The 25,518-nt window shown below is 40.1% G+C and overlaps 1 protein-coding gene across 19 annotated transcripts in view; it reads right to left on the reverse strand.

Moving 5' to 3' along the window:
• Positions 1-25,518, reverse strand: part of LOC110518458 (plectin) — a 160,168-nt gene that overhangs the window by 45,843 nt on the left and 88,807 nt on the right. For 9 of the 19 annotated variants that reach the window (XM_021596088.2, XM_021596102.2, XM_021596053.2 and 6 more), the window contains exons 2-3: positions 6,189-6,250; positions 265-279 (exon numbers count right to left, since the gene is read on the reverse strand). In XM_021596088.2, the coding sequence (XP_021451763.2) occupies positions 265-279; positions 6,189-6,250 (77 nt within the window). Of the gene's footprint in view, positions 1-264; positions 280-6,188; positions 6,251-9,572; positions 10,032-25,518 lie in introns of those variants that run through there. The other 10 variants (XM_021596093.2, XM_021596110.2, XM_021596120.2 and 7 more) reach the window with 2 other exon arrangements.

Consider the following 25,518-nt stretch of genomic DNA (forward strand, 5'->3'; position numbering starts at 1 on the left):
ACGTAACCTGGACAAACCTCCCATTGGCATAAGCGCGTGATTTACGTGACCAAGCCCTAGTTACTCGCACATATCTCAAGTTAGGGTTTGGCCCACGGTCCACAAGGCATAGGCCTATTTCTGTGTGACAGCGTCAGTGTAATTCCTCATACTTTCACAGTGATGGCAAAGGTGTGGGGAGTGGATAGTGTTGAGGTGCGCTACATGCTCATCAGAATGTGTCCCACATACAGTGCCCTCCTGCTGGGGCTTGCCGGCACCTACCTCTGCTGCCCCATGCTGGACGGAGGAGGAAGCGCGGACGAGGGATGAGATGGAGAGAACAAGGAAATAGAGAGGGAGAATGACAGAAAGAGGAAGAGAATATGATCATGAGTCACGTTCCGTTAAAGGTCCCCAAAACACACACATCCCCGGGTCGCTCGTCTTTCCAGTTCGCTGCAGCTGGCGACGAACGAGGGGCAACAAAACACTCAAACTGGACAGTTTTCTCTCAATCTCTTCATTCAAAGACTCAATCATGGACACTCTTACTGGCAGTTGTGGCTGCTTTGCGTGATGTATTGTTGTCTCTACCTTCTTGCCCTTTGTGCTGTTGTCGGTGCCCAATAATGTTTGTACCCTCCTTTGTGCTGCTACCATGCTATGTCGTCATCTTAGGGCTCTATGTAGTGTTGTGTAGTCTTTCTTGCCGTGATGTGTGTTTTGTCCTATATTTTTCTAAAATGTTTATGAAATCTTTAATCCCAGCCCCCGTCCTCGCAGGAGTCCTTTTGCCTTTTGGTAGGCCGTCATTGTAAACAAGAATTTGTTCTTAACGGACTTGCCTAGTTAAATAAAGGTTAAATCAAGAAAAGAAAAGGAATGAGCCTGAGATTATATAAAATGATTAAAAAGGATGAAAGAAAATGAAAAAAGTTAGATGAATAGAATAAAAGAGTGTGGTCAAAATAGTTCCTAATATTAGTGCTTAAACACATGGTTACTATTGGGAGATTGCATGTAATGCTGTTCTACTGTGTCAGTGTGTTTGATCTTGTGAAAAACATGTACTGGCCTCACACAGGTATGTATGCAAGTCTCGTCCCTGCAAGTTGTAACACTCACTACCTTGATTTATTACTGGCATCTGGTAAATGGTAAGTACTTATGTAATACTGTGTGTTATAAGTAGTTATATAACCCTGTGTGTGAACACAGTAACTCACTCCTGCCCACCTGTGGCGTACACACTCCATCCATGGAGGTTTGAAATGCAGTGAGGGATGATGGCCACTAGGGACCACTGTTAACACATTAATCACGTAAGAGTCTCCAACTTCAACAACATTATACAAGTTGTATGTCTGGAACTGATGGGACAAGATCGCATAACATTCAAGTGTTTCTATTCAGTTCAACTGCTTGGGGCTACAATATGACAGTTTGTGACTATAGGCCAAATTACCTCAAAATCAGTCAATATCCAACTTAAATTCTAAGGCATTCTACAGTCCCAGAATTATTGTTGGAAAAATTATTGTTGTCTATCAACATTGACAAGCCACCGGGGTCTGACAATCTGGATGGAAAATTACTGAGGATAATAGAGGACGATATTGCCACATCTTCAATTTAAGCCTACTAGAAAGTGTGTGCACTCATGGCCTGGAGGGAAGCTAAAGTCATTCCGCTACCAAAGAATAGTAAAGCCCCTTTTACTGGCTCAAATAGTCGACCAATCAGTCTGTTACCAACCCGTAGTAAACTTCTACAAAAAAATTGTGTTTGACCAGATACAATGCTATTTGACAGTAAACAAATTGACAACAGACTTTCAGCACGCATGTAGGGAAGGACACTCAACAAGCACGGCACTTACACAAACGACTGATGAGTGTCTGAAAGAAATGGATGATAAAATGATTGTATGGGCGGTCTTGTTAGACTTCAGTGCAGCTTTCGACATTATCGATCATAGTCTGCTGCTGGAAAAACTTGTGTGTTATGGCTTTACACCCCCTGCTATAATGTGGATAAATCGTTACTTGTCTAACAGAACACACAGGGTGTTCTTTAATGGAAGCCTCTTAAACATAATCCAGGTAGAAGCAGGAATTCCCCAGGGTAGCTGTTTAGGCCCCTTACTTTTTTAAATATTTACTAACGACATGCCACTGGCTTTGAGTAAGGCCAGTGTGTCTCTGTATGCGACTCAACACTATACATGAGTGAGCTACTACAGCGACTGAAATGACTGAAACGCTTAACAAAGAGCTGCAGTTAGTTTTGCAATGGGTAGCAAGGAATAAGTTGGTACTAAATGTTTCCAAAACTAAAAGCATTGTATTTGGGACAAGTCATTTACTAAAACCTAAACTTCAGCTACATCTCGTAATGAACAATGTGGAAATTGAGCAAGTTGAGGAGACGAAACTGCTTGGAGTAACCCTGGAATATAAACTGTCATGGTCAAAACATATTGATACAACAGTAGCTAAGATGGGGAGAAGTCTGTCCATAATAAAGTGATGCTCTGCCTTCTTAACATCACTATCAACAAGGCAGGTCCTACAGGCCTTGGTTTTGTCGCACCTGGACTACTGTTGAGTAGTGTGGTCAGATGCCACAAAGAGGGACTTGGGAAAATTGTGGTTGGCTCAGAACATGGCAGCATGGCTGACCCTTAAAAGTACACAGAAAGCTAACATTAATGACATGCATGTCAATCTCTCACGGCTCAAAGTAGAGGAGAGATTGACTTCCTCATTACTTGTTTTTGTAAGAGGTGTTGGTACCGAGCTGTCTCTTTAAAATACTAGCACACAGCTCAGACACCCATGCATACCCCACAAGACATGCCACCAGAGGTCTCTTCACAGTCCCCAAGTCCAGAACATACTATGGGAGGCGGACAGTACTACATAGAGCCAAGACTACATGGAACTCTATTCCACATCAGGTAACTGATGCAAGCGGTAGAATCAGATTTAAAGATCAGGTAAAAATACACCTTAAGGAACAGCGGGGACTGTGAAGCAACACAAACACAGGCGCAGACACATGCACACACACATGATAACATACGCACTATACACACACGTACACATGGATTTTGCGTTGTAGATATGTGGCAGGGGAGTATGGGCCTGAGGGCACACAGAGTGTTGTGAATTCTGTAAATATTATACTGTAATGTTTTTAAAATTGTATAACTGCCTTAATTTTGCAGGACCCCAGGAAGAGTAGCTGCTGCCTTGGCAATGGGGCTCCATAATAAATACAGTATAATTGCAGTTGGTGTGAAATGCTTCACTCTCATTGGTTCCTCTATGGTAGCTACAACAGTCTCTCTCTGCAATCCTGCAACATATGTTTAAACCCTGTCTGTCATCAAAACACAATAGCCCATGTTGAAGAAGCTCAGACTGAGTCAACGCGATCAGCTGGTGTCATGGTACAAATTGTGCACTGCAGATTGTGAGGACATCAAGGTTAAAACCATTAGGCCAGTCAACACAGAACCTGACAACACCTCATCCGCCACGTCACTTTCCCATTACAAAACACCCTTTAGGTGATGTGTCCTTCATTAACTCAGGGTCACGTGTGTTATTATAAAATGTTGAGCGCCTATAAAAAAAAAAAATCACACGTCATTGAATAAGCAAATAGTGATAGTGTCTGGTCTGTACACTTCATTAAAAGTGACTGGGGCATTACATCGACAGAACGATGTAAGCTTACAGTGGATTCTCCTTTTACAAAACACTGCATAATAATGGTTGAGAAACGCTCCATTCGGTCTTCCCACCCGTGTCGACACACAACCAGATTTATGCTCGAGTGGAAGTTATTCCTTCTCCTTTTTACAACCCCTCATGGCCCACCCCGGGGACGTGCCCATTGGAAACGCATTAAAAACATTTAGTTCAACGTCGGCTTGCCATCACAAGGGCGGACTAACCCTTTCGTTCTACCGCAAAATGCTATATTGAAAAATCTCCTGCATGATGTTTCCCATTACGTTTTTCAAGCCTGGCTCGGGTTGCTATTTCATTTGAATGACTCGGCTAGTTCTGTAACAATGCATTGCATAGCACACACTGCGTATGGTATGAAACGGTTTCTAAGAAGACAGTTCTCTCTGAGAAAGCGCTTAATTAAACATTTGTCTACTTCATGTCAATATATAGCCTCCTTCATTTAAAAAAAAAAAATTTAAGGAAAAAATGTACAGTCATCCCAGTCCGTCGAACATTAAACGAGGTGCAAATCTTGTCATACCAATTTGTCATAATGGCAGTGGGATGACAAGGGACACAGATTGATTCCTCTGATAGTACCTGTAAGGAGCACTTAAGGACCTTGCCTAGCAAAGAGCTAAGGGCGGGCAGTCAGCCACCCAGAACCAGCAGTCAGTCTGTGTAGCACATGTGCTACTGTTGGCCCAGCTAGCAGCCACCGGGCCTTGGGCCCAGAACAGAATGCGGTGCTTCAGAGGCAAAGAGCAAAACGTATCCAGATGTCTGGGACTCACATAAAACACTTAAAGAAAAAGACTGCTCGCTTGTGTGTTATATCAGGAACAGAGTATGTTAGCACCGCATGGTTTTCAGCCCTAAGGGAAGGGGCAGTGGTGAGGTAGGTGAAACGAAAAGGGTGACAACAGCCCAATTGACAAACTCACTCAGTCGAAGAGAGACTGGTCTTCGGGTAAACCTTCCCTCAAAACACCAAGCTAGAAACCAAACACTCATGATTTCCAGTAACCTTGTCTGTGTGTGTGTGTGTGTGTGTGTGTGTGTGTGTGTGTGTGTGTGTGTGTGTGTGTGTGTGTGTGTGTGTGTGTGTGTGTGTGTGTGTGTGTGTGTGTGTGTGTGTGTGTGTGTGTGTGTGTGTGTGTGTGTGTCACGTCTGTGTATGACCAATGCATGTCACTTTCAATGAAGCCCTTCCAAAGGGGTTGGTCTGTTTGACTGTATTGATGTAGTAGGTTGAGATGGGATCATGACTTCAATAGCACCTGCATGTTCAGCATGGCTGGACCAGAATGGACCCCAGCTCCACTCATAGTGATGCAGTAACGGTTAAATCAGACGTTCACATCTCATCTACTAACATACCAACACAGATATCCCCTACACCAAAATAATTATTGTAAACATAAAAGGTGAGAACATAGTTTCTGTATCAGAGGAAGACTATCTGGGCCTGTGTTCATAAAGTGTCCCAGAGTAGAAGTGCTGATCTGGGATCAGGTCACCCCATGGCCATTCATTACAATGCAAAAGGTCAAACTGATCCTAGACCAGCACTCCTACTCTGAGACACTTTATGAATGCGGGCCCTGGTGTTTGTTAAGATTCGTCCCCGTTTTAAAATTTGAGAAACGGAACTACACATCTAAAACACAGCAATAAGGTATCTGGCCGGTGTTGCTACGATTCACACCAACGATTCTAGCCTACTCCTGTCATTAGTGGCAAAATGACTTCTGAAGCAATAGATCCATTTTTTACACAGCTCAGCCTCCATGTGGTTGGTTGGCCAATTATGAGGCATGATTCACCAAGGAAATATCTGCCATTTGCCTCCACTTGTGGACCAGTTGTGATCCAACTCACCATAAATCCTACTTTGACAACTGCTGCGGTTGTTCTGCAAGTGTCCACTTCAGTCATTTTCATTTGTTTTATGACATTTGACTGATATTTGATGAAGGGGCGGCAGGTAGCCTAGTGGTTAGAGCGTTGGGCCAGTAACCGAAAGGTTGCTAGATCGAATCCCCGAGCTGACATGGTAAAAATCTGTCGTTCTGCCCCAGAACAAGACAGTTAACCAACTGTTGCTAGGCCGTCATTGTAAATAAGAATTTGATCTTAACTGACTTGCCTAGTTAAATAAAAGTTAAGAAATACTTTTTTTTAAATGGATAATAACACAGGAATACTGATTTTGAAAATGTTGTACGAGTCATTGTGAGAACTCAAATAAAGCTCAGAAACAAAATTGAAACAAATCTATTGAAATCAAACTGATGTTGGTTAAAAATAAGTCGGTGTGTGTGTGTGTGCATGTGATTGTCTTTGTGTATAAACTATTGATACCAGTGATGAGCACATTAACGTAAGTAAGGCAGGGAGAGTGAGTTAGGTATTGAGTTATTGAGCACATTAAAAAAACACTCTGGCAGTGTGTTACCATACCTTTATCAAGTGTTTGTTCACCCATTTTGTGAAGGTCTTTTTCTGTACCCGATCCCGTTCATCTGCAAGACACAACAAAGAGCAAACGTCAGACATGGTTAAAAAGAAATGAAAATAAAGATTTGATACACCCTCTGAGTACATACAGTCATATTGAGGTGCTGAGGTATTCTAACGGGGGTTGAGATCAGGTCAAAATGTAAAACATGTCGCAGGGTATTCGGGATACGGAGAAGATCAAAGGATTTAAAAAACATCTAACATGAACAACAAGAGCTGAAAAACGTACAAATATCCCAGATGCCGCCATCGTTTTGAACATCCCCGAGACAAAGAGAAGTCATTGGATGGGGTTAGTCTTGCCTAGTGAGACATGATACCAGAGCGTCTGGACTAAACATGTCTGACTTACGAGAAATCATCAAAGCACAGTCGGTGCCTAGATATACACCGTCATCGCCTAGTTGTGTCTGCGAATGCTTTTCACTATGGTATGACTACAGGCAGGGCCTGAGGCTTAGTGGAAGGATTACACTGTGTACAGGTGTTCCGTGGTCTCTATAGGCTACATACTGTAACGGGCACGGTCGCGCATGTTGAACCTGCCAAGATACGGTAGCTCTCAGAGAGTAGAGACAACGGTGCCTTAACGGGCAGACAACCACATCTAGCAGATAGATACGGTTTCCGCCTCACCATACTGAGTGGAATGGACACACCCTCAGTCAAATACCTGGACACACCCCACTACCCTGGGGTGCTGGAAAACATACTGCAGAGCACAGACAACCAAGAGGCATATCGCCAACTGTTATTCATCATGCCAGACCACTTCACTGAAAGATTGGTTAAATAACGGACACAAAAAAAATAAACAAAGAAGTCCCATTGAGATGTAGTATTTGGGCTCACTTTTTCAAGTGGGCCCATCAGTTTTATCACGTGAGATAGTACTGATGGCCAATCCAATAGCAATTCCAATTGGTCTGTTTTGAAAGTCATACGTCGCATTGAAGATAGGCAATGCCTACTACTCATACTAGGTTCAAATCACACGATGCACACCAATGATGTCATTGGAAACACTTATCTTCCTCACAATTTTTTTTATTTTTTAAATGGCCATTTTCACATATGTTGATGTTGGGTTGGTGCTGGAGATTATTAATTTGAAGTTGCATTTTGGGGGGAATTTTCCCTTAAAGTGGCCGACCTGACCAAGTCACATAGAATTGTGAGTTATAGATCTATCATTCTACTTGAGAGCAAGTCTAAGAAACTGTATTTCTATGCTTCCCATTTTGAGTCTTTTATTTTTGCTTTCGTACACCAGCTTCAAACAGCTGAAACAACAATATTCATGGTTATGGAAAATATATTTCACAGAAAGTTTAGATGGTACAATGATTCTCTACACTAAAAACTAGCTTATTTTGTCACATCAAGTGAAATTAGGTGAACTATTAGAGTTTTAGCAACCAGGAAATGGCAGAGCGTTTACTGCATAGTGCAACGCCCTGCCGAACCAAAGTACAACGTTGAAGGCAGTGCTGATTCACTGCGACCGCAAACTGAACCCGCAGGCTACGTTTTAGTATTTTAAGGTGTGCCATGTTGCTATTGTGTTATGAAAACACGTTGCCATGGAAACACGTTGCCGTGGCAACCACCAGGTGTTTCTGTGTGCCTGGAGACTGACGCAACTTTGACCTCTGTCATTCTCTGTCGTTCATCGATAAAGCGACAATACAAGGGCAATCTTGATTGGTCGATTGCTGGCATAAACACTCATCAAATATATGGACGTTTTCCAAAGGTCCCATAATCCTGGACAAACCCCGCACCTTGACCTATGGTCATTCAACTAATGTAAATTCCAAATACTTGTGTTAGCGCAGCAGTAGTGTCCAGCTTGCAATCAGCGTACACACTGCCGCAGTCATGACTCAGGCTAAAACAAACTATTTAAACTCCATTGTACAATGCCAAAGATAAACACAGTGATCGCAAAGGTCAAAGGGGCGAAGGTCCTACCTCCTTTACCCTGAGCCATCTCCTTGATTCACCACAGGACAAAGGAGTGTTTCAGCCCATCGTAAAAAGTGGTAGACTAATAGGTCCTCCCGAGTGAGTGACTATCGGCACTTGATATATAATTGACCATTAACCAATTTGCATATGACTATTACTCTACTGTTCTATAACATAACCAGAAGTGAATGAGCAAGTAAGAAAATGTCATTCAATAAGAAAAAAGGTATATACCCAAACGTGCTTCAGCCCAGCTTAAACGAAAAAAGGGAGTTAGGTGCTCGACTGAGGGGCTTGAAATTCCCCCAAAAAGCAATCTTTACACCAGGACATTTCAATGGGTGACTATCCAGGACAATAAAGAAAACAAAACATATATACATTTACGGGACACAAACAAGCTCCCGTTTCGGCGTAAAACACCTCCACTAGAGTCTTGAAGGCGGTTTACACCGAAACGGAAGCGGTGTCCCGTAAATAACTATTTCAGATCTATGCAGAAACAGAGTGCTCCTTTTTCTTTGTTCAACCGTTGAAGTGCCCTGGGTTAAGGAATGTTTTTTTGGTCCATTCTATAGGACTTGTATCAACAATGTATAGACATGCTGAGAGGTCATCCCCTCCATTTCTCCCCCACATTTTGTGAATGGGGTTCGCTGACCAATAGGGTGGGAGGGAGTGGCTGATGAGTTAGATTAGTGGGAGTGTCCACTCCTGGTCACTATGTGGACCACTGGAGAAACAGAAAACATTACAGCAACAACAACTTCCTTTTAAATCTAAATGTATCCTGACACTTAAGAGAAGGGGAATCCCCATAGACGATGATTAGAGAAAGCTCAAACTGTAATTGAGAGTGCACTAAAGGAGCCTGAGGGTGCACGGTGTGTTGTGAAATCTGTGAATGTATTGTAATGTTTCTAAAAAAAAAAATATGAACTGCCTTAATTTTGCTGGACCCCAGGAAGAGTCATCTTTCAATTTAAATTGACACTGACAGTTGGTATGCATCTTAGCATCATGAAGGGGCTCATTATTTCACAGACTAGCCAATCAGGCACCGACTTGAACCTCTGAATAGACTTGTCTGTGCAGGGATATGAAAATGGTCCAAACCTGTAACTACAGCAGTAAAACTTTTCCTTTCACAGGAAAAAAAACACCCAGGATTTTAACTCTCTCCCTTACGCAAACATGAACCACAGCATCAGAGGCAAACTGTTCATATGAACCTATTTGACACAGAAAGTCTAGGTGTCTATGACACACTGTCTAAGTGATCACTGTCATCCTCGTACTGTTAACGTCTATGACACACAGCTTCCTAGGTGAACGCTGTCGTACTGGTGGTACCTTTCCTGTCGTCCGTAGACTTCAGCATCCCCTGGTAGTAGCTTTCGTCTGAGGGCACCCTGTCCCTTCCATCCCTGCCACCACTGTTATCTGTCGAGAAGTTCCTGTATCTCTGTTGCTGACCGCTCATGATGCCACTCAACTCCGAATGAATGAATCAAACGTGCCCTCTAACGCGCTCTGTGACCGCTTTTTGTCTTCACACGGTTTCCGTCGGTAGCTTATAACGCTTCTCTCTCCTGCTCTTGTTCCTCTTAAAAAATTCCTCAGTGCTCCTTTCACTCGTGCAGTCGGGTGGCTAAGATCCAGTCCTACGATTTGTTCCTCTCGCTCTATCACCGTATGAGCTCTTATTTTCTTTCCTTCCCGTTGTGTTTTTTACTTCCTCTCCTCCTTTCGCAATAAGTTATGCCTTTGGGGTACGGTGTCTGGGCCTGTCCTTGTGCTGATCTGCACATTATGATACCTGCCTGTGTGTTTGGAGGACATTGTGGTGGGTAAGGCTCGGCCACACCTCTTCCTCTGCCCCGTCATATTGGTATGGGCTGGTGTGAGCGGGAAGGGTGGGCAGGGACAGAGTGAGTGATCGGACGAGGTGTGGTGGCCAGCAGGCCCGTTGTGCCATAAAACACACCACCTGCATACACTTTTACTCGTCATCAGACCTTCGTTTACACAAGAGTGCACAGTACACAGCCTGAATCATTCCACTTCGTTGCGATGGCTGTATAAGCAATAACGAAGAATGGCACCGGAATAAATAACGCAACATTGTTTTACGGTTTGATATATTATTTTAGAACCCTGTTCAATGTCTCCATCGATTTCTAATTACTTTTTAACACACACACACACACACACCAATATGAATCATTGCCTACTCATGGCATTCCTGAGAGAGCTGCGGGTGTTACTCAGTGTGATGAGGAAGAGGGGGAGGCTGAAGGAAGGGCTACTTTGGCACCCACACACAGAGAGAGATCAGCCATGACCCAACCCTCAACAAGACTATACAGTACCAGCTATGCCCTCGTCTAAGGACATGTACATTCTCGAACTAGACAATTAGTGAAGGAGTACTTATTCCTTCTGCTCTGCTGAAGACCTAACAGTGTGTGTGTGTGTGTGTATGTGTGTGTGTGTGCGTGCGCGCGCGCTTTTTGTTTTCCCTTTAACTACACCAGCATGACCACTCATGTACGCTCACAGACCTGATTTCCTCAAACTCTACACTCACATGTAAAGACATTACAGAAACATTCCAGCACAACTCCACGACAACCAGCTAGCATCCTTAAGCCAGCGGTTATGATGATGAGTCCTTTATTAGCCTCTAACCCAGAGACGACCATTCAGATAACTGGTAAGACACCATATCAGTGAAGACATCAGTGTGGACTTGTTTTGGTGTCTATGTCCCTAGTAATAACATGGGAAGACACAAAATACACTGAAGACAGACCCAGATAAGAACACGGGGGGTATACTACGAAGTAGGATCAAGGAGTTAGCCAGCTGACTTTGATGAACAAAGTAAGCTGGCTTCATTAAAAACGCTCAACTAAAATATGCATTTTTGATTATTGAATCAGTTAGAGTAGACCATTCTAAGATCTTTCAAACATTTTTATTTTGACTTCTATGACAATATATAACTAGCTCCTTGAGTCTGCTTCGTAGTATACCCATCAGGGTTCCTAGTCCTGTTTATTTTGGGGCTTCACTAAGGTCCCCTTCACTGAGGTCTAACCCCCTATTAGAACTGTAGGGTGCTGACACCCAAACCAATGCCACAGGGTGTGAGCAACAGGACCTGGTAAATCCTAGCCCTCTAAAAAATGAAGAGGGTAGGAGGTATGCATCTCATTTCCACACCCTGTCTGACATAACATTAAGAAGGATATTAAAACATTTTTGAATAACTTTTCTTTCCAATGTGAGGTTATTAAGGTTATTAAGGCATCTTGTTTGAACATGAAGCAGTTGATTTGTCAGGATGTGTGTGTTTGTTTTATTTAAACACTAAGTTCACAAAATTAGCAAATTGTGGAGAGGCACACCTTAAATAGTAGCTTTGTGTACTTCCACACGTCTAGGCAAGAACAGGAATTAAGGAGGGCAAGCAAATACCATGATACTGTACAGTCCAAAACAGAGAAGGGAAGAGTACAGTGTTAACAACACACACATAATCACACACTCGACAGTGCTGGAGGCTAAACATAAAAACATTGAGGATTCATATGATCACCTCTCACAGGGGAGTTTGGATAGTGTAGCATGTGAAAGAAAGGATTAATATATGACGTGAATTGATTTCTATGTGCTTAGCAGAGAGAAAAAAAGAAGAAGGAACCCGCACACTACTCTTGATAGTATCACTGATCGTTAATAAGCTTTACGTATCGGCCTCACAACATTTGTAAAAGGTTTTCTGAGTTTAAAAAAAAAATTGCACCCAAAGGTAGACCTAGCCCCACCCACAATGGGGCTGGAGGCGAAGGAAAAACAAATAAGTGCCACCAAATATAACAATATGCATTTCTTAAATATTCTAATAAAGTGTACATAAAACGTATTAAACACGCCTGTAAAACCACAATGAGGACATCGACCTACCAAGCAAGTTTTCATGAATCATTGGGTACATCGTACGAAAAACGTCAGAGTAATCTGAAATAGGGGCATAATTTCTGTTCACATTTACAACATAACATACGTAGGCATTTCATCATTAAGACCTTCAGGAAATAATGTCTGGAGGGTGAAAATCCCCAAACATTCCCTTTTACTCTGAGTATTATTTTATATCTTTACCTTCCCTATGCCACAACATCTAAAAAAGGTAGACATGTCATGTTTTAGGTCATTAAAATGTTCTGTGACTGGATAATCCCTGTCATTTATCCTGATTGAATTTATGTTCACTGGTTCTCTGTTTGAGAGAACGAGAGGTTTTACCGACATAGCACAGGCCACATGGACATTTAATAATGTCGATAAAATGGGTGGTGGAGCACGTAATAATGTCATTTACTTGGATCCGTTTTCCTGTGTGTGGGTGCAAGAAATATTCACACTTCATCATATTGTTGCACTCTGCATTTATACAGTTGAAGTCGGAAGTTTACATACACTTAGGTTGGAGTCATTAAAACTAGTTTTTCAACTACTCCACAAATGTCTTGTCAACAAACTATAGTTTTGGCAAGTCGGTTAAGGACATCTACTTTTAAGTCATTTTTCCAACAATTGTTTACAGACAGATTATTTCACTTATAATTCACTGTATCACAATTCCAGTGGGTTAGAAGTTTACATACACTAAATTGACTGTGCCTTTAAACAGCTTGGAAAATTCCAGAAAATTATGTCAAGTCTTTAGAAGCTTTTGATAGGCTAATTGACATAATTTGAGTCAATTGGAGGTGTACCTGTGGATGTATTTCAAGGCTTATCTTCGAACTCAGTGCCTCTTTGCTTGACATCATGGGAAAATCAAAAGAAATCAGCCAAGACCTCAGAAAAAAAATGTAGACCTCCACAGGTCTGGTTCATCCTCTTAGAGAAATGCCCAAATGCCTGAAGGTACTATGTGCATCTGCACAAACAAGTATAAACACCATGGGACAACACAGCCGTCATACCGCTCAGGAAGGAGACGTGTTCTGTCTCCTAGAGATGAATGTACTTTAGTGCAAAAAGTGCAAATCAATCCCAGAACAACAGCAAAGGACCTTGTGAAGATGCTGGAGGAAACAGGTGCAAAAATATCTATATCCACAGTAAAACGAGTCCTATATCAACATAACCTGAAAGGCAAGGATGAAGCCAATGCTCCAAAACAGCCATAAAAAAGCCAGACTACAGTTTTCAACTACACATGGGGACAAAGATCATACTTTTTGGAGAAACGTCCTCTGGTCTGATGAAACAAAAATAGAACTGTTTGGCCATAATGACCATTGTTATGTTTGGAGGAAAAAGGGGGAGGCTTGCAAGCCGAAGAACACCATCCCAACCGTGAAGCAGCATCATGTTGGGGTGGCAGCATCATGTTGTGGGGGTGCTTTGCTGCAGGAGGGACTGGTGCCCTTCACAAAATAGATGGCATCTTCTAATGCCATCTTAATCATCATAATTATGTGGATATATTGAAGCAACATCTCAAGACATCAGTCCGGAGGTTAAAGCGTGGTGGCAAAGTTGTGGCAAAAATGGCTTAAGGACAACAAAGTCAAGGTATTGGAGTAGCCATCAAAAGCCCTGACCTCAATCCCGGAGCAAATTTGTGGGCAGAACTGAAAAGGTCTGTGCGAGCAAGGAGGCCTACAAACCTGACTTAGTTACACCAGCTAAGTCAGGAGGAATGGGCCAAAATGTGGGAAGCTTGAGGAAGGCTACCTAAAACGTTTCACCCAAGTTAAACAATTTAAAGGCAATGCTATCAAATACTAATTGAGTGTATGTAAACTTCCGACCCACTGGGAATGTGATGAAAGAAATTGTTGTCCTGAAGCCACTCCTGCATTGTCTTGGCTGTGTGCTTAGGGTCGTTGTCCTGTTTTAAGGTGAACCTTCACCACAGTCTGAGGTCCTGAGCACTCTGGAGCAGATTTTTATCAAGGATCTCTTTGTACTTTGCTCCATTCATCTTTGCCTCAATCCTGACTAGTCTCCCATTCCCTGAAAAACATCCCCACAGCATGATGCTGCCACCACCATGCTTCACCGTAGGGATGGTGTCAGGTTTCCTTCAGACATGATGCTTGGAATTCAGGCCAAAGAGTTCAATCTTGGTTTCATCAGACCAGAGAATCTTGTTTCTCATGGTCTAAGAGTCCTTTAGGTGCCTTTTGGCAAACTCCAAATGGGCTGTCATGTGCCTTTTATAGAGGAGTGGCTTCCGTCTGGCCACTCTACCATAAAGAGCTGATTGGTGGAGTGATGGAGAGATGGTTGTCCTTCTGGAAGGTTATCCCATCCCAACAGGAACTCTAGAGCTCTGTCAGAGTGACCATAGGGTTATTGGTCACCTCCCTGACCAAAGCCCTTCTCCCCCGATTGTTCAGTTTAGCCGGGCAGCCAGCTCTGGGAAGAGTCTTGGTGTTTCCAAACTTCTTCCATTTAAGAAGGATGGAAACCACTGTGTTCTTGGGGACCTTCAATGCTGTAGAAATGTTTACCCTTCCACAGATCTGTGCCCCGACACAATCATATCTCAGAGCTTTACGGACAATTCCTTCGACCTCATGGCTTGGTTTTTGCTCTAACATGCACTGTCAACTGTGGGACCTTATATAGACAGGTGTGCACCTTTTCAAATGATGCCCAATCAATTGAATGTACCACAGGTGGACTCCAATCAAGTTGTAGAAACATCTCAAGGATGACCAATGGAAACAGGATTCACCTGAGCTCAATTTCGAGTCTCATAGCAAAGGGTCTGAATACTTACAATATGTAAATAAGATATGTTTTGTATCTTTAATAAATCGCAAAGATTTCTTAAAACCTGTTTTCGCTTGAACATGATGGGTTATTGTGTATAGATTGCTGAGGATTTGTTTGTATTTAATCCATTTTAGAATAAGGTTAACGTAACAAAAAGTGGAAAAAGTCAAGGGGTCTGAATATTTCCCGAAGGCACTGTACCAACACCAGGGTGTTAGGTACTTCACACATAACAATACAAAGCCCAGGGGGGCATAACAACGGGAAATGTGGAATGTCACAGGAAGGCCCAAACTGAAAAGAGCAGCCAACATCAGAGATACCGTGGAAAATCTTACTCATGAAACTGTATTCGCCAACGACGCTCCAAAGAAAGGATGTATCATTGAGGTGCACATGCTTATAACCCTGCTCACTCATTTTCCATCATCTAAACCAGATGGAACGCTTGGCCTTTTAAAAACAAGACTGTTGAAAACATGAAGAGGTGTTTTCCTCTCTCTCGAAATGGCATGCTTGAGGTTCTCTCATTGCTAGAACGGGACATATTAAAGTAGAGTGTCTTGGGGGTTATCCTCAATGTTTCTCACACTGACTGGGCTTCATATGTGGACACCCTTAGCAGAGTTCCCAACAACCAGATGCATCCAGTCTTCAGGGATAAAGCTACTTCAACCAAGCCAGAGGTGGAAACTCCGCTCAGGCGTTTCTTTTACGCCTACTACGTTAGGTTATATGTGGATGATGTGGATGGATCATTCTGGTGGAGAGAAGACAGGGAAACCCCCGGGATCCACCCCTCTAATTTGTACGCCCAATGTTTAGTTTCAAGGCTCATGTATATTCAAAGAACTTAGAGACTCTTCAAAGCCAAACTTTGTCAGATGTTTGTCCGATGTCGAAACGAGTCAGCATCCCACACGATCAGTAGTGTATTCATCTCCATACTAGATAGAAAAGAATTATGCCCGCAAGCCTACGCATCAGTAGAAAGTCCCAGATGAAAACACCAAACACGTCTATATCACTGTGAATCCTCTGAACAGTTCCATTAATACTACGTCCTTGTTTCTGAAAGATCTACCAAATTGGGTTGACGGAAATTGTGATTTTTATCCAAAATCAACAGTGGTACAGTAGTTGTTTTCCATTTCAAATAGAAAACAACTAGGTTCAATTTCAAATAGAAAACAACTAGGTTCAATTTCAAATAGAAAACAACTAGGTTATATTTCAAATAGAAAACAACTAGGTTCCATTTCAAATAGAAAACAACTAGGTTATATTTAAAATAGAAAACAACTAGGTTCCATTTCAAATAGAAAACAACTAGGTTATATTTCAAATAGAAAACAACTAGGTTCCATTTCAAATAGAAAACAACTAGGTTATATTTCAAATAGAAAACAACTAGGTTATATTTCAAATAGAAAATAACTGGGTTCCATTTCAAATAGAAAACAACTAGGTTCCATTTCAAATAGAAAACAACTAGGTTCCATTTCAAATAGAAAACAACTAGGTTCCATTTCAAATAGAAAACAACTAGGTTATATTTCAAATAGAAAACAACTAGGTTCCATTTCAAATAGAAAACAACTAGGTTATATTTCAAATAGAAAACAACTAGGTTCCATTTCAAATAGAAAACAACTAGGTTCCATTTCAAATAGAAAACAACTAGGTTATATTTCAAATAGAAAACAACTAGGTTATATTTCAAATAGAAAACAACTAGGTTCCATTTCAAATAGAAAACAACTAGGTTCCATTTCAAATAGAAAACAACTAGGTTCCATTTCAAATAGAAAACAACTAGGTTCCATTTCAAATAGAAAACAACTAGGTTCCATTTCAAATAGAAAACAACTAGGTTCCATTTCAAATAGAAAACAACTAGGTTCCATTTCAAATAGAAAACAACTAGGTTATATTTCAAATAGAAAACAACTAGGTTCCATTTCAAATAGAAAACAACTAGGTTCCATTTCAAATAGAAAACAACTAGGTTATATTTCAAATAGAAAACAACTAGGTTATATTTCAAATAGAAAACAACTAGGTTCCATTTCAAATAGAAAACAACTAGGTTATATTTCAAATAGAAAACAACTAGGTTCCATTTCAAATAGAAAACAACTAGGTTCCATTTCAAATAGAAAACAACTAGGTTATATTTCAAATAGAAAACAACTAGGTTATATTTCAAATAGAAAACAACTAGGTTCCATTTCAAATAGAAAACAACTAGGTTATATTTCAAATAGAAAACAACTAGGTTATATTTCAAATAGAAAACAACTAGGTTCCATTTCAAATAGAAAACAACTAGGTTCCATTTCAAATAGAAAACAACTAGGTTATATTTCAAATAGAAAACAACTAGGTTCCATTTCAAATAGAAAACAACTAGGTTCCATTTCAAATAGAAAACAACTAGGTTATATTTCAAATAGAAAACAACTAGGTTCCATTTCAAATAGAAAATAACTAGGTTCCATTTCAAATAGAAAACAACTAGGTTCCATTTAAAATAGAAAACAACTAGGTTCCATTTAAAATAGAAAATAACTAGGTTCCATTTCAAATAGAAAACAACTAGGTTCCATTTCAAATAGAAAATAACTAGGTTCCATTTCAAATAGAAAATAACTAGGTTCCATTTCAAATAGAAAATAACTAGGTTCCATTTCAAATAAAAAATAACTAGGTTCCATTTCAAATAGAAAATAACTAGGTTCCATTTCAAATAGAAAACAACTAGGTTCCATTTCAAATAGAAAATAACTAGGTTCCATTTCAAATAGAAAACAACTAGGTTCCATTTCAAATAGAAAACAACTAGGTTCCATTTCAAATAGAAAACAACTAGGTTCCATTTCAAATAGAAAACAACTAGGTTCCATTTCAAATAGAAAACAACTAGGTTCCATTTCAAATAGAAAACAACTAGGTTATATTTCAAATAGAAAACAACTAGGTTCCATTTCAAATAGAAAACAACTAGGTTCCATTTCAAATAGAAAACAACTAGGTTCCATTTCAAATAGAAAACAACTAGGTTATATTTCAAATAGAAAACAACTAGGTTCCATTTCAAATAGAAAACAACTAGGTTACATTTCAAATAGAAAACAACTAGGTTATATTTCAAATAGAAAACAACTAGGTTCCATTTCAAATAGAAAACAACTAGGTTCCATTTCAAATAGAAAACAAGTAGGTTATATTTCAAATAGAAAACAACTAGGTTCCATTTCAAATAGAAAACAACTAGGTTATATTTCAAATAGAAAACAACTAGGTTCCATTTCAAATAGAAAACAACTAGGTTATATTTCAAATAGAAAACAACTAGGTTCCATTTCAAATAGAAAACAACTAGGTTATATTTCAAATAGAAAACAACTAGGTTATATTTCAAATAGAAAATAACTAGGTTATATTTCAAATAGAAAACAACTGGGTTATATTTCAAATAGAAAACAACTAGGTTATATTTCAAATAGAAAACAACTAGGTTATATTTCAAATAGAAAACAACTAGGTTATATTTCAAATAGAAAACAACTAGGTTATATTTCAAATAGAAAATAACTAGGTTATATTTCAAATAGAAAACAACTAGGTTATATTTCAAATAGAAAACAACTAGGTTCCATTTCAAATAGAAAACAACTAGGTTATATTTCAAATAGAAAACAACTAGGTTCCATTTCAAATAGAAAACAACTAGGTTATATTTCAAATAGAAAACAACTAGGTTATATTTCAAATAGAAAACAACTAGGTTCCATTTCAAATAGAAAACAACTAGGTTCCATTTCAAATAGAAAACAACTAGGTTATATTTCAAATAGAAAACAACTAGGTTCCATTTCAAATAGAAAACAACTAGGTTCCATTTCAAATAGAAAACAACTAGGTTCCATTTCAAATAGAAAACAACTAGGTTATATTTCAAATAGAAAACAACTAGGTTCCATTTCAAATAGAAAACAACTAGGTTATATTTCAAATAGAAAACAACTAGGTTCCATTTCAAATAGAAAACAACTAGGTTATATTTCAAATAGAAAACAACTAGGTTATATTTCAAATAGAAAACAACTAGGTTCCATTTCAAATAGAAAACAACTAGTTTCCATTTCAAATAGCTTCTCATGGTACTCAACCCTACTCAACTCACTCCGCTATCTCAACTCAGCAGAGAGAAGCATCACAGTCATAACCAACCAGGGTCGTGTTCATGAGGCACAAAAGGACTGAAACATGGAGTGACCTTCTGAACTTATCCATTAAGAAAGGTTTGTTTCCGTTTTCCATTGCAAAAACCTCCGGAGAGGTAGGCCTACTCCTGCAGCGATAGAAAAGAGTCCCCTGCAGACACTCTAACCCAGAGTTCAAGAGGAGAGGAATGGAGAACCATCCGAAGATAACAGAAGATAACGTAAGATAATCACAACACTATTCCGGCCACACCCTTTCTGTTTGTACTCGTTCACAACTGTAAACGGTCACATAAATGCCATGCTATTGCCTGACCCTTCAAAGTTGGAATGTCAAAGCCATTATGCTCTCCATATGAACATTTGTACAGTATATGGCTCATGTCAAGTACATCTGTAAAAATCATCAGGTCAGGCATCGTTGACTGAGACAATCGGACTTGTAGTCACAGGGAACGTTAGGAAAACAGAGATTAAACAAAACAGCAATCCGCCGTCATGACTTAAAAAGTCTTGAGCTCACGGAGAGAGAAAAGTTGAGAAGAGGGGAGGAAGAGGAGGGTAGGGTTTAACGCCCCTCATTCCAGAGAAGGGAACAGCCTCACCCCTCCCTTAGAGGGACATCCACCTCCCTCAGGATGCCTAGCGCTCACTGACTCTCCCTCCCACTGTCCTGTCACTCCAGCCCAATGCAAGTGGGAGCGTGTACTCGGAATGTTAATAAAATAAAACCAAGAGGAACAGGTGGGATACACCTTGTTCCTGACTGTGTGTGTGTGTGTGTGTGTGCGCGCGTGTGTGTGTGTGTGTGTGTGTGTGTGTGTGTGTGTGTGTGTGTGTGTGTGTGTGTGTGTGTGTGTGTGTGTGTGTGTGTGTGTGTGTGTGTGTGTGTGTGTGTGTGTGTGTGTGTGTGTGTGTGTGTGTGTGTGTGTGTGTGTGTGTGAGCACACCCAGTTTGGGTCAGCTGCGTCTCACAAAGAAATAGAAATCAAAGGAACTTCAGCACAGTGTACCTTTGAAATATTCATAAAGATCAACAGACATATTGTCCAGTCTTTGTTGCACTTTTATTGTCTGTATAACAGGGCAAGAGGGGATTGCTGCCGCTGCTATGGAATGACTCACTCGCTGTCCGACATTATCTTCACAGATCTAAATCCCTGCAGCAGGATGAGACGTCATAGTCAGAACTAGATCGAAAGATGAAGCTGTAAGCCCAATTTAACTCCGACTCAGCACCGAATGGATTAGCCCTGACAGCTGAGGTTAAAAATGGCTAATTAGTCTACCGCTCCTGGAGCCATGGTGGAAAGCCCCACATCTGTGAATTAACGCTCACTCTCATGGACTTTCCTTGAGTAAACTTACACAAAGAGAAAAGGGAGTCTGTTTAATCAAGGTGTAGGTACGGTACCTGTACAATACAACACCCAGTCTCCCTCTATTGGAGATGGTATCATACTACACCAGCCGATGCACTCATTACAAACAATACTTTTCGACTGAGGGCAACAGACGCTTTATTTAAAGTATGCAAAAATGGAAATTACATATTGCTACTGAGAAATACCTGTCAAAACATCACTCTCACTTCATTCCCTATTCCTTCAAAAATCATTATTACTGGTTTCCATATTTGATTAACATTAGTGGAGGGCTGAATCGAGAATTATCTGACCGACGGTACATTTGAATGTGGAAAAAGGGGAACCTGAGAGGGGTTGCTGTGGCAACTTCTCCAAACAGACGGTAGCTTTTTGCGCCTGTGGCTGGGTTATTTTTTACTTATATTACTCATGGCTATATTTTTAGACGGGGAGCTGTGTCTTCCATGATTGACTAACTTCAGAGAGAAAGGAAAAAAGTGGTTCTCCTCTGGAGGGAGAAAATAATAGAAAGTTCACGGAGTGAACACTAGATGACAACAAAGCACAACAAAGTGACTTTTCCTGGCCTTGTTATTACGTTGCTATATTTTTTTTTTCTGTGGCCATGACCTAACCAGGAGAATTATAGTCAAGTTACATGGTGAGAAGAAAAACTCCTGGATCTAGTTATTATGAAAAATGAACAACAACAAAAAAAGTCTTGAAAACCTACCAATCCTGCATACGGTAGACATTTCAAATCACACAAAAGGAAATGTATGAAAAAGCTAATATAATGATGGTGCCATTCAGACCCTCTCAGGGTTCATTTATGGACTAGACTCCATACACACGGAATACTCTAAAATGGGGTTATAGATAGTTACATGGAACTGGAAGTGTTTCTTAAGACACGACTCGTCATCAGTGTCTCTAAAACAGTAATATTTATAATAGCTGAATGACACCCTTGTTCCTAACTGTCCTTAATCCAGTCAGGGTGAGTTATCCACAGCGCACTATCCCTACCCAATGAAACCCCTCCCTCAGTCACTCAATCTGCATATTACCCAGCTGCCATGTCACACCCGGAGCGCAATAACAACCTGTGAACTTTGTTACAGAGGAATAAAAAGTGCGTTGTTATTTGTACACTTATATGGAGTAGTTATTAATTACTATAGACTAATACTAAACTGTTAACAGTTTGACCTGTAGGCAGTTCCCATGCATAGAGAACAAATAGTTGGTTGCCTAATTCATGTGTATATTCGTGTGGGATTCTGAGTCAAGAAGACCCACCCCATTGGAAAGGCTTGCCAAAGCCCATGATGGTAGTCATTTGTGATTCGAGTGAGAGCTGGGGAGTAAGAGCTCCTTCAGTGTTCTACTTTAAACACATATGGAAGTGAGTTGGACATGAGACAGCTGGAGGCAATCAGCAAAACATTCACCATTATATAACTGGAATCCAGGACTAGTTTAACTGTAACACTAAAAAGAGACAGCTAATCAAGTCTCGTACGCTTTCACCCCCATTCACAAATCTCACATGCTAATATGTATCTAATATGTATTTACTATTATGTATTTATTTGAGAATTATACCATACATTCTGAATCCATTCAGTTGCCCAAGATTGAAATGGCCATTCATTGAAAGAAAGGGTAGCCTAATCAACAACACACTTGAGGTATCAACATTTTCACTTGGAAATGGAAACTATCAAGTGAAAATAATAGTATATTAACTTTCATGTTCTAGGGCCCTGTGTTTTGCTCTATTATGTTACACGCCTGGGTTTTAACACTTTTCTATATGATGGTCCAGCACCATCCTTAGACAATTGTTTGCATTTTTTGGTGTATTTCTCATTTCTGGATTAGGTTTAATATACAGGAACAAATCTTGCTATGTCAAATGATTGCGCAAAACACAGGGCCCTATACCATAGATTTAATATCAACTATAAACTTCAATTATTACCAGAAACTACATTTGTATTACATGTGATCATATTTACTACTGTAGGACTAGAACCAGCGTGGGGAACGCCTACTTTGCCCTTTCCCCGTGTCATAATTTCTATTTCTACCACTCACCTACACAACACATTTTGCTGTACAAATATCTGCTTCTTTCTGCATAGCTCATCTCGGGCAGGTGATCTTCCCGTTCATAAACTATTCCCAGATGAAATAACGAAATTGCTACAGTTGGAACTTCGGGGCTCCCCTGCGTTGCTATAACTTCAAAAGAGTTCTCAAGAAGCGCTCACCTACCTTCCGGAGCGCAAGAATGCAAACACACTCGCTTTTCATGGTGCGACAGTCGAAGGAGAGAAAAAATGCTTTCTAATGGATGGGTGAAAGTTTCACTTTCACAACAGCCCTGCCCATCTCATGTGGGTCCTTTTATTTCTCAAAGGTATATGGATTTCTACTCTGTTCTATATCAATTGATATATACAGTATATAGGTCTATCCATTCAAAATAGAAGTGAAATGTAAAAAAATTAAAAATAAAATAAAAATGATGATGAAATGTTACACTTTGTTAGAAATTATTTTAATATTCTTGGGATAAAGTTAAATTACAATTGCAATATTTATATTTATATGAGAGAATTAAAGCAAATATTTGATCAGTTAATTTGATATTCAATAAAATTGTAATTTGATAAAACTGTCATCAGGTCACCTATGAGGCTCCCTTGGTATTGCATTCCACCGTGGAACTCACATTACTTCAAGTCTACAACCCTTCTACCACTGTTTGGGCTGAATTCTCATTATGAAAGTAAAAGGGGGAAAAGCAGACGACTTTCTCTTTCTAACAGGACTGTAAATTTACGACAGGTCACAACTGACCTGATCCTAGGTCAGATTAAAGAGTGGGCAGATGGCCTGAATATGAGACTTCTCTTACAGACGACTGACCTCTGCTCCACAAACATACAACTGCACTTGTCTTCAGGCACTAAGGACTGGTTTCCCGTACCCCTTCTAAACAATCCTACTTCTGGACTAAAAAGCATAAGGTCAACGGAGAATCTTCGTTGAAAGTGATTTTTAGCCCATGGATAAGCTTAATCTTTGTCTGGGAAACTGGACCTAGGATTCTAACTTCTAACCTTGAAGCAATATTATGTGACCCGTTTCAGGAAGTTAGGTGTATGTTGCTACTCCACAGGAGAGGCATTTGCGTCTTTTGGCAGAAATGGCAGAAATGCCTTCTAAACAAACTTGTATGCCGTCTGTAAATAGGAATACAGTTGTTAAAACTTCGAGCCGAGTTGGTTCGGCCACGGAAAAAGCTGAGATGATGGATGAGCTGGACATGCCGAGAGATGAGTTCGGATTGGTCTGCCATGTAGCACACATCTATCTGTCTATAACATGAGCTGCTCAGTATGTGTAGATAATCCTTGCTACTGCAGCTTTTTTTGAAAGATGTAACGTTGGCCATGGAGAACTGCAAAAGTGTTCCTACTGCTCTCAACAACATTGCTGCCAAAATTTATCAGGCGCTATTGACAAAGATCAGTGGGGGAAGAGTTGTGATGGACTACTTTCTGAACATGGTCAGTGTGAACCGGAGTGACTTGACACAATGTGGGTCAAACAAGCTGTACAAACAAAACAGAGTTAAAAGGGGTTCCAGTCTGCCGTGAAGCCTTCATCTATGTATACGGGTAAGAGTCTAGCTACATTTTCAGATATTATGTTTCTAATTTCAGAAAGTCATTTTCATTGTAAGTTAAAGCGTACTATTATCTAGCTAGAGAACAATAGCTTGCTGGATCGCTAGCTAACGCCACGTGTATGATCTGTGTAGTAATATTATTAGCATCTCAGAAAGCTATTTGCATTGCTAGTTACCAGTACCCCCGTACATAGCCTCGCTACTGTTATTTTATTGTTGCTCTTTAATTATTAGTTATTTTTCTATTTTCTTCTTTATGTAAAATGTATTCTTTACTTCAGTTTATTTTAGTAAATACTTTAACACTTATTTATCTTAAAACTGCACAGTTGGTTAAGGGCTTGTAAGTAAGCATTTCACTGTAACCTGTTGTATTCGGCGCATGTGACAAATAAAATTTGATTTGATTTAGTTGTAGCCTAGTTTTAGCGAGCTAGCTAACATTGAACCTAGTTGGCTAGTTTTAGCTACCTGGCTAGCTATGACAATCTGTTTGCATTGCTAGTAGTATGGGGGTTAGGATTATGGTTCATTGTTTAGCTCGCTAGCTACATGTCTAAACAAAATGCTCCACTTCACCAGATAATTACATGACTCATCAAGTTAGCTAGGTGTGTCTGGGGGTGATTAAGGCAATCTATTGTATTTCATGAACATGTGTACATGTCTAGACAATAGGGACCCATCCACTTCGCTAGATGTGGCTAGGGGGGTGGTGGTTATAGCATTTCCTTTCACAGGACCCATACATTTAGAGAAGTGTGTCTGGGTAAGCATCATCTAATAATTAGAAATATTTATCAAATATTTTTTTATCCGGACACAATTTTTTTATATTGCTGCTATGCAAATACGCAAGTAACCATTTCACTGTACAGTTTCCACCTTCTATATCCTGTGCATGTGACAAATAAACATACACATTATTTGATAGAGTGTGTGTTTACCAGAGACGAACAACATGACCTGCACCAAAGTCAGATTAGGATATAGGCCAAGGATTAGATAAAGTGTATTTTTACCTGGAGTTTTTCCTTATTGTAGTCTATTATACTTTCACCACTTTTAGTCTGTTTATCCTTACTCCCTCTGTTTAGCACATGGCCTCAAATGTGAATCCTTAAAGATATGGGTGGGGCTAAGGCTTAAGAGGGTGTGCACTATGCTAAATAGGTGGAGACAAAGAAGAG

This window comes from Oncorhynchus mykiss, chromosome 3, assembly GCF_013265735.2.
Source record: "Oncorhynchus mykiss isolate Arlee chromosome 3, USDA_OmykA_1.1, whole genome shotgun sequence".
NCBI lineage: Eukaryota > Metazoa > Chordata > Actinopteri > Salmoniformes > Salmonidae > Oncorhynchus > Oncorhynchus mykiss.